The sequence below is a fragment of the Sus scrofa genome, chromosome Y, assembly GCF_054392235.1.
Source record: "Sus scrofa isolate SSC_HxYL_T2T_F1_AM1 chromosome Y, Sscrofa_HxYL_maternal_Yorkshire_Landrace_v2.0, whole genome shotgun sequence".
Classification (NCBI taxonomy): domain Eukaryota; kingdom Metazoa; phylum Chordata; class Mammalia; order Artiodactyla; family Suidae; genus Sus; species Sus scrofa.
The window spans coordinates 1,326,185-1,341,156 of NC_139402.1; the positions used below are offsets into that span (position 1 = coordinate 1,326,185).

Genomic DNA, 14,972 nt, shown 5'->3' on the forward strand with positions numbered 1-14,972 from the left:
TTTCTGTGGCCACGCAAACAACTAGAAAGTCGTGGCGGCTTTTGTGGTGCCACACAGGAAGCAATTCAATGCTGATGGAGCACTTGCCCAGGTCATAGTGAGTTTAAAAAAAAAACCAAGTCACGCCTCCATCCTCCTGTTTATTTTTGCTTTATAGTTTTAGCTTCCCACGGGGACATGAAGCAGAGGTCCTGCATCTGTGCTGAAGATGAATTTTTGAGCCTTCCGTATTCGAGGAGGGAGTTCTGGCAGAAGGATGTTGCTAGCGGGGCAGCTTCCAGGCCACGTGCTCAGGCTGCCACCCGTGAAGTGGGGCTGGCCACACACATTCACCTCTTCTCAGCCAGTGTGTGAGCCCAAGTGCATCTGCTGAATAAGCCACCGGCCAACACGATGGAGGCTCTCAACCCTCAAAACCATCTTGAGGCCACCTCCCCATCAGATATGTGATGGGGCGCCCCAGGGGCTGCCTGGCCCAACCCCCTTCCTCTAACAGGAGCGTCCTGTGTCCTGTCCATCCACCTGGGCCTGTCCTCAGAGCCCCCAGCATCTCTGGACCCAGTGGACCCCAACTGGGAGGGGAGACCCTGTCCACAGATGGAGGGTCTTGTGCGAATCTGGGGCAGGGTCTTATACCTGTTCTCACCCACTGGGAGCCTGAACCCTCTCTCTGGGGTCCCATGAAATCTGGGCTCCCTGAGGCCCTCCCTTCCCCCAGGCCCCACCTTATCCTTCCCTCCCGGGCCTGCAGGATAAGCTCCAGCAGAGGCTGTCTGGCCCTGCTCCCCCCAGTCCTTGGGTGGGGCTTCTGGGGCTGGGGGTGGGGAGGAGCTGGGCAGTGGGAGGGGGTACCAGGAGAGGAGGGGACCAGAGGCCATAACCGACCCCCACAGCCCGCCCTCACATATTGTAGATGGGGAGGAATTGGAGGGGTGGACCTGGGAGGAGGTGGGTGGCCAGGCACAGGGACCAGGCTGAGAGGACGCTGAGGGAGCCCTGGGGGACTTGAGGGCACGTGGGGGCAACCATGCCTGGCAAACGACCGAGCAGGATCCTCCCCACCCACCAGGGTGCCAGCAGTCTGGGAGCCCTGGAGCCTCTCAGATGTTAGGAAGGGGTCCCCAAGGGGTCTTCTTGGAAGCTGGGCTCCAAGACGTGACTTCCTGCTTGTGGACAAGAAGCCTGAACTTGTATTTCCCTTGGCGTGATGGGTTCGTCTCTCTGGCCCTGCAAAGGGGGAGACTCTTCCGCCTGCTGGGCTGTCCTGTTAATTACACCCCTGCCGCTACCACAGGACAGGGCAAAGCCTGGCCGCCGTGACCTTGTGGACACACAGCGCATTTGCTGAATAAGCCACCAGCCAACACGATGGAGGAGTCCACCTGCCTCCCTCATGGCCACTGTTCACAGGGCTTTGCTGAACAATCAGAAAGGCTGGTTTACAAACACACATGCAGAATTTTTAGGGTCTCGAGGCTCAGTCATCCTGTAAGGGAATCGCTCTTCAGATGCCCTAACAGTTGACAGGAGCCCTCAGAGTCCCACCAGGAAGGCCGAATCCCACTCGGAGTCCCACGAGCCCCCTGCCAGGTGAAGGGGTACAGGGAGGGAGGCCCCCACACAGCGCCTGCTTCTCCTGGAGGCTATAACGCGCAGTCCAGCCCAGGCCCTTGCGTGTCTTTCACTCGGGGAAGAGCTTCCGGAACCTGCCGTATGCCGAGTGGCTTATGATGACCTTGACGTCGGCCGCTCCAGCCTCGGGCATCACATCCACCGCCTGCACCGTGGCCTCCTTATGCAGCCAGCTGGGAGGAAGACACGTGTAATGAGAACAGGTACCCCCAAAGGAGCCCCGAGCCAGGGCTGAGCCGACAGCTCGGATGTGGACAAGGCGCGTGGATGAGCGTGGCCACCGGCTCACACGTGGCGGTTAAACGGGATTGGCCGCGTCGCCGCTCCCCCGCCACCCCCTCGCCCCAGCCCCTCCCCCGCGCCCCCCACGCACCTCAGCTGCGCCCCCGCCAGCCGCACGCGGAGGGTGAGGACCCGCCTCCCCGTGGCTGTCAGCACCGCATCCTCCAGCCTGGCTTTCAGCTCCTCCAGCCCGAGCCCCAGGAGGGCGGACACGGCCACAGCGTGCGGTCCCATGGGTTTGTACCTGGGGATGGGGGTGGGGGGCAGGGGCAGACCCGGCTCAGAGGGGGACCCGGGCCTGGGTCCACAGTCCCCCACCCGGTGAGGACCTGGCCCCGCCAGGAGGTAAAAGGGGGCAATGTGAAGAGACGCGCGTTCCCGGCCGGGGTGCGGGGTGAAGGGGTCGAACACGCCAGCCCCGAACGCGTGCTCCGCTGGGGCGGACCCTGGGTTACGGCTCTGACCGGCAGCGGGTGCGGGGGGACACGCCCGGGAGCAGGAAGGGGCTCTCGGGCCCTGGCGACGTGGGGCAGCAGGCGGCGGGGCGCTCACCCGGGCACCAGGTCCACTTTGTTGTGAACCTCCAGGACGTTGTCCAGGAGCACGGCCGGCAGGCGCAGGCCCCGCAGGGCGGACAGGACGCTGTCCTTCTGCAGCTCCGTCTCGGGGTGGCTCACGTCTCGCACATGGACGATCAGATCCTGGGACCAGGTGGTCGGGCGGTCAGGGGGCTTGGGGTCGGCGACGCCCGCCCCCACCCAGGAGGGCCCGCCAGGTGGGGGACCGGGCTCTTAGGGCACCGCTCAACCGGATGGGGTGGAGCCGGCGTGGGGCCGGTGCGGGGTGTGTGGCTGAGACCGCAGAGCTGGCCTGCAGGGGACTGAGGCCCTGCCCCGTTGCTGGGGATCCGCCCTGGGCAGGCCGCTCCCGGTGCACCTGGACCGAGGGGCCCTCAAGCCCACCCCACCTCCTGCCCCACGGGTACCGGCTGCACCTGGGCGCAGCCAGTTACCAGCACCCAGCCCCCCGACAGGGGCTTCGGTCAGCGCTCTGGGCTGTTGCATGTTTCTGTGAAACCTTCAGGTTCCCGTTTTAAAGAAGGTGTTTCTCCTTATCTTGTGCTTTATGTGTAGTTCTTATGCAACATTTGGAAAATACAGAAAAGGAGGAAATAACAGCCCAGGGCAATTCTGCCTGGAAAGAAGGTGGCCTGTAAGATGTGGGGGACTCACTTCCGGGTTCTTTTTTGAGAGGAACCTAACTTTTCCTTAACGTTTCATTTCAGAAGTTGTAGGATTTCAGAACGGAGCAAGGACCTAAGCCTGTGCTTGGGCTACTGTGGCCTCTAAGGTGCTGGAGCGTCAGGGACACCCGAGTCCCTGTCTGCTGACGAAACCCCAGATTCTGTAGGGGTCACTGTCTCTCCTTCATGCCTCTGTCCAGGGCCCCCAACATCCCAAAAGGGAACTCCTTTTGGTTGGCATTTACTTTAGAAAAGAGCAGACGTCTGCTCCCTGGAGTGGTTGAGGAGGACTCAGCCCGTGTGATGGCACCTGTGAGGGGACCGGGACCCCATGGACTGTGTTGACTGGACCAGGCCCTCCCACCGTGTGGTGTGGCGATGAGAGGACCCCCCCCCCATCCCGTGTGGTGTGGTGATGAGGGCGCCAGGCCCCTGCTGGCTGGTATTTGAAATGACTGGGCCCTGGCCCCACCCTGCTCACCGAATGGGCCACGTCCTCCAGAGTGGCCGAGAAGGACTCGATCAGGCTGTGGGGCAGCTGGGACAGGAAGCCGATGGTGTCCATGTAGATGACAGCCATGCGGGAGGGCAGCGACCCCGCGTGGGCCGTGACGTCCAGTGTGGCAAAGAGCTGATCCCGGGGCTGGACGGCGGCGTCCCCCGTCAGGGCCTTGATCAGCGTGGTTTTTCCTGCAAGTGGGTCACAAGAGGAGGGTGCCCATGTCCCCACCATCCACTGTGACCTTGCAGCGACGGGATCGCTGACCACAGGCCGCTGGAGGCTGGGCCAGGGGGAGGGTCTTTGAGCCCAGCGGGCTCTGCAGGACCCTGGCGATGCCATGCTCAGGCGCATGAGGACACAGCTGCCGCTGTCTAGGCTTCCAGGAGAGAGGGACCAGAGCCAGGGGCACAGGCACCTGTGTAGGCGAGGGTGGTGGTGTAGACAGTAGGGACGTGTGTATGAGGTGGGCACAGACAGAGGGAAGGTATGGTGTGTGAGTGTGGCGTGGGTGTCTGTGTAGACAGGGGGTGCTGGGGTCGGGTGGGTGCAGAGTGTGTGTGTGACATGGGGCAGGTGTCTGTGTAGACAGGGGATCCGTGTGAGGTGGGGTGGATGTCTGTGTAGACAGGGGGAGGGTGTAGACAGACACGACTGTGTTCTGAGGTGGCCCCTCCACGGCCTTTCCTGGCAAGGTGGACGCTCTCCCCAGCTGACCCCAAGTTCAGGGTCACAGCCATCCGGTCGAGGATGACCCACTGGTGAGCTCTGGGTACCAAGCCCTGCCCCAAGTCCACGGAAGGTGCTGACTGTCCCTGCCCTGGAGGGACCAGGTAGGTCAGCTCAGCCTAGACGCTCTCGGCTCAGCCGGCGACCCCGAATCCCCAGCAGCGGGTGTCGGGACCCGCAGGCCGCTCCCTGGGAATCTCAGAAACAGAGAGGCGGCCCCCACACCCTCTCCCACCCTCTGAGCGACTCCGCCAGAAGGTGCTGGGTTTCCTGGCACGTGCGAGGTCATACCCTGGTGCTTCCCACTGAGGGACCAGGTGCTTCCTACTGCGTTCAGGGCCCTGTGACTTCAGGGCTTTGGGACCCTAAAGGACACCTGAGCTCTGTCACGTGCCCACAGCTTTCTCAATATGCTCCTAAAGACGGACCTTAAAACACACTGTTAAGTTTTACTTTGTAAAATCAGAATTTTTGGATTCCTTTAAGATGAAGTCTCTTTTGCACATGGACTTGAAAACGAAAAACATCCAATTCCCTCTTTCTCAGCATTTGGAGGGCATCCGCTAAGAGGGGCGTCAGCCCCCACCGCCCCCCCCCCGCCCTGCCCTCAGCAGACAGGCTGGGCTCCAGCCGTGGCCCCTGCGACGGCCGGAGACAGGCACACACCCAGTCTTTCCCACTATCCAGGAGCCTTCAGCGAAACCTGGGTGTCGTTGGCTCTGCAGGTGGATTCCCCTAAAATACCTGGGGGCCCCACCGCTCACCACAGTTTGTGTATCCGACCACAGAGATCACGGGGAACTCCCGCCGCCTCCGCTGCCTCCCCAGGAGCAGCCTCTTCCCCCGCAGCCTCTCCAGCGCGCGCCGAATCCTCACCTCCTTGTCCTTGAGGAGACGCTGCTGCACCTGCAAGGAAGACTCCCCTGCAAACATCCAAGACGGCAAGTCAGTGAGCAGACACGGGAGCAAAGAGGCCCGAGCCCCAGCAGGCTTCCCCCTCGAACCCACCCCACGCCACAGAGGGGGATATGGACCGGCTGGCTCTGGGGGTGGGAAGCCTACTCGCACAGCAGCCACAGCCTGACACCTGTTCCAAGACAGCTCTGCCTGGCGGCCGGCAGCCTTACTACACACTGCCCTTGACCCCTGACCTCAGATGCCTGGTCTCCAAGGCTACCAGGGGATGAAGGTATGTGGTTTTAAGGCGCTGGTTCGCATTCCTTTCTTACTGCCACCCTAGGAAGCACCCTAATGCCCTGCTTTGTCAGAACATGACCACAGATGAGGCCCATGGGCAGCCCTGGCCCCGTTAGGGCCTTTCTGGGACACTGCGCCCTTTTTAGGGGCAGCCATGACAACCCCGTTCCAAGTGCCCGCTGAGGAGACCTCCATCGCATTACCTGACCCCATGATGTAGCGAGAGCCCCCTCCTCGTCCGTCCAGGTGGCCAATATCACTTTTCAGGTGGGACCTGGCGTGGATAAGGGTGGGCTCAGTAGATGTGCACATGCGCTTCCAGCATCAGACACGGGGCAGAGGATGCAGCCCGGGGTGGGGGAGGTGTGTCTGGACAGAGAGAACAGGCTCACTGGGGGCCTTCCTCCTGCGGAAGCCTCCACTGTTAGGGGATCCAGGGTGCGGAGCTGGGCGACATTCCTCGTGGAGGACCCACCCCAGCAGACTGCTGCTCGGCCCCGCCCACCACAAGCTCGGGGTCCACATGCCGCCCTCACATCTGGCAAGAGTCTAGATATATGAAAACAAGGGGTCCTTCCGCCAGAGCGGCGCTCTGCAGGCACCTGAGCAGCGGGAGCTCGGCCAGCGCCACCTGCAGCCGTGCCTCCTTGGTGCGCGCATTGCAGCGGAAGATGTGCAGAACCACGGTGAATCGGTCGAACACCTGCACGCCCCAGGTGGCTTCCAGTTCTTTCTAGAAGAGGAAGGCGTGACGGCTGTGTCCTCACAGCAGGGGGCTGACCGGGTGGGGGAGGGGAGCCAGCGTCCACCCCCCCTACCTTGGTGGGCGTGGCCATCCTCTCCACGTTCAGGAAGACAGCGGAGACTTCCCGGGACCCCCTGATTTTCTCTAAGGAAAGAGGACGCCCATCAGACTCGTGATGTCTGTCCGGGGATGGACCTGCACTTTATTTGGCAGTGTTCCCCGGGCATGACTCTCTGGGTGCCGTATTTGGCGAGTGCGGGTTGGGTCCATGGGGAGGCCCGCGTCCACCTTCAGGGGCACAGGTCTCACGCATGGGGATCCCGTGAGCCTGAGCACCTTTTAAACTCGGGGTAAAACCCGGGCGCTAAGCACCCTCCCCCGCGCGTCTCCTGCTCTGAGCTGTGAGCCAGGCAGCGGTGTGGGGCGCAGTCCCTGGGCCCTGAGAGCGGGTGGTGGGCTGGGCTGCACAGCTGACACGCGCCCAATTCTCTCAAGATCCTGACTCTCGGGGCCTCTCCTGAATTCTGACGCAGACCTGGTGGCCTTCTATGTCTGGCTCAAGTTGCCATGAGGCCCAGAGGGACAGCCATGCTTGCTCTGTTTCCAGGAGGGGGCGGGAACACGTGCGCTGGACCCACCCGTCAGGTGCTCCAGGGTCCCTTTGCCGAAGATGAGCCTCCTGTCTGGGGTCTTGGTGGGTACCACTGCCGTGTCCACCACTGACCAGCCATCCAGCGTGCGCACCAGTGCCTGGGCCTCTGCCACCTGCCACTCAGCTGTGGGGAGAGACAGGCCAGTGTGAGGTCAATTTCTGGCCAAGTCAGCCCAGGCCTTGTCCTGTCCTGCCAGGTGCCCCTGGCCACATGCCCAAGGCTGGAATGGTGCTGCCTACACAATGGTGCCAGGAAAGCACCTGAATCAGCATTTGTTGTAAACGCAGCTCCATCCTTCTGGGCAGACTGTCGGCGGGCAGGCAGGGCAGGGTGCCCATGAGTCCTCTGAGCCCTGATGGGGGTGGACAGGGTGGCTGCAGGTCTCGAGGGACCTGAGGGCTGGTGGATGGCTCTGCGAGGACCCTGGTTTGTTCCCTGGTACTGAGTGGCTTTTTTTTTTGGCTGTGTCCCCAGTATATGGAAGTTCGGGAGCTGCTACAGTGACAATGCCAGATCTTTAACCCCTGCCACATGGGAACTCCCTGGTTACACATGGAATAAGTGCCATGAGCCCTGCCTTTGCACAGAAGCTCAGAGAAACAGCCGGTTCATGGCGCCTCCTGCTTCATGGTCCTCACTCCTGGGACCCTTGGTGCTGCTGTCTCTGGGGTCACCCGACCCTCTTCAAGGCACAGTGAGGACACAGGTAAGAAGAGGCTGTTGAGACAAGGCTGATGGGGGCCAAGGCCACAGAGCAGAGTCCTCTGTGCTCTGGGCCATGGGAGGAGGGGGTCACCCATCCTCAGGGCAGTGTCCTCACCCTTGGAGCTATGTGAGGCGGGGTCCCCACCCCTGGGCCATGAGAACCAGTCTTCTCGGACGCCTCCCCAGGGACCCGCGGCCACACCTCACCTCCACCTGCTTGCGCGGGGTCTGGCCCATCAGCAAACACTCAGGCGACCCCAGGGGCTGCGTGCCGGCCCCATCGTGAATCCCTACTGCTGTCCCTGCCTCTTCTGGTCGCTCCCATGGCTGCCTGCCTGGGGGTCTGGTCAAAACAACACAGGGGATCCCACCACCTGCCCCTAGGTATCCATCAGTGGGAATGAAAACAGAGAAGCATGTGTGGAGACCCCAGTCCAGGGGCACAGGCTCCATGAGAGACTGAGTCCTGAGCCTAGGACCACAGAAGGTGCCCAGGCCTTGGCTCCATGTCACTAAAGCCTGCTCAACATATGGAAAAATGCTCCATGTTACGTGTCATCGGCGAAATGCAAACTAAAACAGCCATGAGACATCACTACACAACTCGGAGAATGGCTGGCATCCAGAACCCTGGCCACGCCAGGTGCTGATGAGGGTGTGAAGCAACAGGAACTCCCGTTTGGGGCTGCTGAGGACTAGAGAAGGGTGCCGCCACTTTGTAAGATGGTTTGGCCATTTCTGAAAAGACTAAATAAACTCTTACCATGTGATCCAGCAATCACGCTCCCTGGTATGTACCCAAAGGAGATGAAAGCTTATGTCCACACAGAAACCTGCACACAGATGCTTATAGCGGTTTCACTCCTAATTGCCAAAACGAAAGCAGCCAGATGTCCTTCAGTAGGTGACTGGATAAACTGTGGTCCATCCAGACAGTAGAATGTTATTGCAGCACCGAAAAAAAATGAGCCATCGCACGGTGAAAAGTCATGGAGGAACCTGAAATGCGTGTTTCTATGTGAAAGAAGCCAGCGAGAAAAGGCAGCAGACTCTGGGATTCCAGCTCTGTTCCTTCCGGAAAATACACAACTGTGGATACAGTTGTGGGGGTGGGGGGGGGAACGGGCAGAGCCCAGAGGGTGTTTAGGGAAGAGAAAATACCATGTGTGACACTATAATGATGGATCCATGATGTACACTTGTCCAAACCCACAGCAAGAGTGAGCCCCGAGATAGACGGTGGCCTCTGAGTGATGGTGACATGTCCCCATAGGGTCATCAACTGTAACAAATGCACCATCGGGTGAGGGTGTTGATGGGAGGAGGCGGTAAATGTGAGTGCGTTTAAGAGGCATCTCTGTACCTGCCTCTCAGTTTTGCTGTGAAACTCAAACTGCTCTTTAAAAAAAAAGTCTAAGAAAAATTTTTAAAAGGCCGACACAGGCTACAGCATAAACAAGCCTGGAAAACATGCTCCTTGGACAGTAAAGACCACGTATCATCTATTCCACTTACGTGAAATGTCCAGGACAGGACCATCCACAGGGACAGAAAGCCCCTGGTTTCCAGGGGCCGGGGGATGGATGGGGGTGAGATGGGGGAGGCCTGCTGTTAAGGCTACAGGGTTGTTAAGGGTACACAGTCTAGACAGAGGTCGTGGCTGCACAGCACTGTGAATGGACGACATGCCACTGAATTGCATCCTAGGTGGTTCATCGTATGCTCAATAAAGTGCTAACAAAAGAGGGGGAGGAAAGGATTAAGGTGACCGACCCCTCCCCCACCGTGGGTCCCTGCTCTGCTTAAACCCAGAGTCCCTGTGCTGACCCGAGGCCATGCATGGCCTGCACCACTGGAGAGACGTGGTTTTAAAAGCCCCCAAAAGCCTACAGGCAGTGGTCCCAGGAGGCCCCAGGACATGCTCCTTCGGGAGCCCTCTCTGGACACTTGTCCCTATTTTTCTGTGGGGTCCCTCTTCCCAGGCCATCCAGACCCACTCTAAAGAGATGGCCCCCTCCCCACCTGCGTCTGTCTTCCTACTCGGTTCTGAACACAGCACTCAGGCCAGGTGGCAGGCTCCTGCTCCGTGTGTCTGCTGTCCCTACCCCGCAGCCCGACTGGGGTGGGGACAATGGGGTTCCTGATGGATGAGGGCGCTGGATGCCGGTCCCAGGCGGACAGCCGCGCAGGGGCTCAGCGGGGTTCATGGTTTCTGCTACAAAGAGCGGGTGAACACCTTTGTACACAATCTTGGGCTTAGTATTCAGTCACACAGAGTGAAACGCGGCTGATAAAAGCCTCAAAACTCTGGGACACAAGGGACCCTGTGCACACGGGTGTCACTGGCTGGATGCTTTTCCTTTCGGGACGGCGGAGGATGCGGAAGAAGCAGGGAAAAGCGATAACCCAGGGCGCGGCTGAAAGGGGAGGGGGCCCAGGACCCGCAGGGGGGCAGAGCGCTCAGGTACGGCGACCCCGCCCAGAATTAGGATTTACAGCAGAGCCTCGGCGCCCCGCCCCCACAGGCCAGCCATCGGTGCCCCGCCCCCACGAGCCCCTCCCCCGGCCGCCCCGCCCTCTGGGCTTCAGCCCCAGGAGTCCCGCCCCAGAGCCCCGCCCCCGCCGGCCCCAACCTATGAGCGCCAGCCCTCGGAGTCCCTCCCCAGCGCTTCCGCCCTATGGGCTGCAGCCTCCAGCGCCCCGCCCCCCTGCGTCCCAGCCGGCGGCCGCGCTCCCAGTTACCTCGGGTCCCTTGTGGTTTCCTGGGTCCCCACTTGACCTCAGGGTGAATCAAGAACACGCGCTGGGTCCCCGCCGGTAACAAAGGGTCCCTCCTCAGCAGCTCCTCTTCCTCCTCTTCCTCCTCCGCATCTTCTGGCTCCTCCTCCTCTTCTCCAGCCCGACTTCTCCAGCCATTCGCACCTGGGCTCCACCTTCCACCCTCTCGCCCCTCTGGGCCCCCCGCACCCCCGCGGAAGGCGGCGACCGTGCGCTTGGGGCAGGGCGGCAGCGGCGGCGCGGCCTTTGGAGCCCCGCAGCCGCGAACCACGCGGGAGAGCCGGGCCCCCGGGCGGACGGCGGCCCGTAGGGCCCACATCCCGTGCGCGCCTGTACGCAACGGGGCGTGGCCTCGGGGGCGTGCTTCCGGGCGGGCTGTCCATTGGCCGCCGGAGTCACGTGTTCTCCGCCGCCTGATTGGTGCGAGTGGCCCGGGCCCGGACACCGCCTCCCCGGACTTGCTCCTTTTTCTCCTGGATGCTGGCGGTTATGCTCCCAGGCCACGTAGCGCTGGAGCGGAGCCCGGCGGGATACCTGGCGGCGCTTCCCCACAGTCACCACCTCCCTGCGCCTCTCTCCGGCCTCCACGCAGCGTAGGAGGTCTGGCCCTGGAGGTCTAGCTCTGTTCATTGGAGCCCCGAACTCTGCCTTGCGGGTCCGAGTGCGGCCTTGGGAGCCCTAAACTGTGCTTTAGGGCCCGAGTGCGTTTCGGGTGTCTCACATCCTACTTTAGGGGTTCAAGGGCGGCCCCGGCGGGTCCTAGACCTTGCCTTCGGGGTCTCAGTACGTCTCGGGGGTCCCAGACCCTGGCTTAGGGGTCCCAGTGCAGCCCTTGGGTTCAAGATCCTGTCTTGGGAGTCCAAGCGCATTTATGAGGATCCCAGACTCTGCCTTGGGGCGTCTGAGTGCAGTCGCGGGGGTTCTGAACTCTGCCTTAGTGCAGTCCGGAGCCCAGGCCCTACCTTAGGGTCCAAGTGCAGCCCTAGGGGGTCCTAGACCTTGCCCTGAGGGTCCTGGACTTTGCCTTGGGGTCTGGAATCTGGCCTGGGGGTATTGTGAACACCGTTTGGGTTTCCAAATCCAGTCCAGCGGTCCAAAGTATATGCTGTATCTCGACTGTGGTCCTGGGGATCCAGGCCTGTGCCTGTGAGTCCTACATTCTGCCTTAGGGCTTCATGTCTGTTGCAGAGGCCCCAAACTTGGCCATGGCTTGTCTTGTCTGGTCCTGAGGGTATAGTCTGTGTTATTAGCTAAGGGTGGGAATGTAGCCAGAGGGGGGGCCGGGACTCTACCCTGGGCGAGGTTTCCGAGTGCAGTCTGGGTGGGTCCCAAACCCTGCCTTGCAGGTCCAAGTCTGTCACTGTTCATCTAAGCCCTGGTTTACGGGGCACAAGCTCCGAGCCCCCTAACCTTATGGGCCCCTAACTTTGTCATGGATGTCAAATGCTATCCTCCCTCAGGGGTCCCAAATACTGTTTGGGACTTCCCAGTAGGAAGGGTGGGGGGGTGTTCTTAAGTCTGCATTGGCACCCTGAGTGCACCCTTGGGGGCAAGAGTCTGGCCAGGGGTCCCCAGCTTTGTGGGATCCAAATCCAGCTGGCAGATGTGGGCCGGGAGATGAAGTGGTAGGAAGACTGCTTCCAAAGTACCCTCTTGGCAAAACTCAAAACCCGTGGTGCAGAGAGAAAACTTGTTTTTTACACAGGAGAACCATTTCTGTTGGTGTTTTTGTTTTCAAATATCTTTTATCAGGGACAAAAGTTTCAAAGCAAAAAACTTCGAGAGCCATTCCTCTAGATGGTCTGGCTTCAGGACAGCATGGAATCGCAGGAGCTCCCCTCCCATAAGAGCTGCCTTTAAATATTTACGCATTTTTGGGGTTCTTTTCTCCAGGGTTTCTACCCCCATGAGCCACATCATCTCCTCAACATTAGTATAGGAGAACAGCTTTTTGTTGTTGTTTTGTTTCTTTGCTTTTTAGGGCCGCATCCAAGGCATAGGGAAGTTTCCAGGGTAGGGGCTGAATCGGAGCTACAGCTGCCCCACAGACACAAAACAGCAACTCAGGATCCGAGCCTCGTCTTCGACCTACACCACAGCTCACGGCAACGCTGTATCCTTAACCCCCTGAGCAAGGCCACGGGTGGAACCTGCATCCTCATGGATACGAGTGGGGTTCATTTCCGCTGCTCGGCAATGGGAACTCCGGAGAGAAGAGTTTTAACTGAGATGTTGCTTCTTAGGTGTCTGCAGAAAGCCATAGCCTTTCAGATGTTTCCAGAGGCGCTGTTTAGGCTTGTCTTTGATCATAGAGCAGGAAGGAGACCCCAGAGGAGTGTGGAGAAGTGTTGTCGGAAACAGGGTACAGACACAATTTCCCTTTGGGAATGGGTGGAACATGGAAGGGGCCTCTGAGGCCAGGACCTGTCGCATACACTGCCTGGCAAGTGTGATGAGGCTGTGCAGCATCACAAGCTTCAATTCAGAGGGAGACGATCAGCCTTCAGGCACACCCGAAGCCTTAGAATCTTCATCTGCAGCTGCCTGTGGCGCCCCTCCCTCCCCGGTGGTTATTCCTAGGGGCCATTTCCCTGTAGGTAGGATGAGAAGCTCAATGAAGACAATGAATCAATGGTGAATTCACAGGTGTATGAGTTCTGGTGGCTGGTCCTTTTGTGGCTGGTCTCTGCCCTCCCCCCGTCACAAACGGCTGGAGACAGCCTTGCGGCCCAAGAGATGTCATGGACGGGGCTCATGATCAAGCCACCAGGTCGTCTGTCCCAGCAAGGGCGCCTCTGCAGGGCTGGCTCTGATGCCTGGGTGGCACCCAGCTCTGCAGAAGGAAGGCGGTCAAGAGCAGGCGGCAGCGTGGTCTGCTCCTGCCACGCCACCTGGCGGGAGATTCGGGTAGGTCACCTCGTTCCTAAGCGCAGCTTTATGGGGCGCCGGGGGCGGACGTTGAAAAAAGACGGGAAACTCCCGAGCGTGTGGCCCAAGCACAGCGCTGGGCTCCTTGTGCAACCAGACCTCTCAGCTCTTCTCTGCACTGTGATCTATCTCCGTGCCATCCCCGCGGCATCACCGGCGCTGTCCCCCGGAGCCAGTCTTCTCCGAGGTTTCAAGGGGTGTGTGTGGGAGGGAACCTCAAGGATTAACAGGCTTGATCATGAGGCAATGCGGTTTTTTTTTACTGCCTTGTTATTGATCACGTGTCGAATGGCTGCTGATAGAGGGTAGATGGTTTCCTTCCAAGGAAGCTGTGAACCTAAAACCCTAAAACCTCGTTGAGATGAAAATCCAGACGTCCCAGAGACCTCTCAGCAGACAGTTGGGGAACATCTACCACTGACTATAAACGAGGAGACGCCGGTGTGGCGACGGCGGTGACGAAGCTGCTGGAGGACCTGGGGAACCAGGTGGGGAGAAGCGGCAGCTGCCAGACGTGCTGGAAGGCATGGCAGGTTTAGGAAGGTGCTCTGGGAGCCAGGCGGCTGTGCCTGGGCTTAGCCTGGAGCCGGCTGTGCAGGGTTCTATTGCATTGATTGGCACATGCTCATGATTTTATTGGTATGTTTTTGACTTTTTAAAGTATAGTTGAGGGAGTTCCCACTGCGGCACGGCAGAAACAAACCTGACTACTATCCGTGAGGTTATGGGTTCGATCCCTGGCCTTGCTCAGTGCATCAGGGTTCTGGTGTTGCTTTGAGCTGTGGTGTAGGTCTCAGATGCTGTTTGGATCCTGCAGTGCTGTGGCTGTGGTGTAGACCTGCAGCTGTAGCTCCGACTCAACCCCTAGGCTGGGAACTTCCATATGCCTCAGGTGCGGCCCTAAAAGTAAGGAAGGAAGGAAGGAAGGAAGGAAGGAAGGAATGAAGGAAGAAAGAAAGAAAGAAAGAAAGAAAGAAATTGACTTACAATGTTGTGCCAATTTCTGCTGTCCAGCAAAGTGACTCAGCCTCTCAAATAGATATATTTACTTCATATTATTTATGTATATATACACATTCTTTGTATTAGTTTCTTTTTTCTTGATTAAGCTGTGTACTTTTTATTTTAAAAATTTTTCAATTTAAAAACATTTTCACTAAAGTATAGTTGATCTGCAATGTTGTACCAATTTCTGCTGTCCAGCAAAGTGATCCAGTCCTACATATACATACATTCCCTTTCTCAGATTCTCTTCCATCCTGGTCTATCCCAGGAGATGGATAGAGTCTCCTGTGCGGTACAGCAGGACCTCATTGCCGATCCATTCTCAGTGTCCTAGTTTGCGTCTACGAACCCCAAATGCCCCGACTATCCCACTCCCTCCCCCTCCACCTTGTCAACCACCAGTCTGTTCTCCACATGTGTGAGACTGTTTCTCTTCTGTAGACAGGTTCATCTGTGCTATAGTTTAGATTCCACATATAAGTGATATCATGTAGTGTTTGTATTTCTCCCTCTGACTTCATTTAGTCTGACCATCTCTGGCCATTCATCTTGCTGCAAATGGCATTATTTCACTCT

The 14,972-nt window shown here is 59.0% G+C and overlaps 1 protein-coding gene across 6 annotated transcripts; it reads right to left on the reverse strand.

Moving 5' to 3' along the window:
• Positions 1–120: 120 nt before the first annotated feature.
• On the reverse strand, positions 121–10,787 carry LOC110258925 (putative GTP-binding protein 6). Of its 6 annotated transcripts, none has more exons than XR_014836130.1 (10): positions 10,428–10,787; positions 6,966–7,103; positions 6,401–6,471; positions 6,185–6,315; positions 5,786–5,856; positions 5,153–5,308; positions 3,639–3,847; positions 2,467–2,615; positions 2,006–2,158; positions 121–1,805 (listed from the first exon to the last, which is right to left on the reverse strand). XR_014836130.1 is itself a non-coding variant. In XM_085009028.1 (10 exons), the coding sequence occupies exons 5-10, from the start codon at positions 5,793–5,795 to the stop codon at positions 1,682–1,684; spliced, it is 804 nt and encodes a 267-aa protein (XP_084865154.1). In that variant the 5' UTR covers positions 5,796–5,856; positions 6,185–6,311; positions 6,401–6,471; positions 6,966–7,103; positions 10,428–10,787; the 3' UTR covers positions 121–1,681. The 6 variants fall into 6 exon arrangements, 4 of the variants coding, with proteins under 4 accessions (XP_084865154.1, XP_084865153.1, XP_020937869.1 ...); XR_014836131.1 differs by having other exon boundaries at positions 5,786–5,951; XM_085009028.1 differs by having other exon boundaries at positions 5,150–5,308; positions 6,185–6,311.
• Between the last annotated feature and the right edge of the window lie 4,185 nt (positions 10,788–14,972).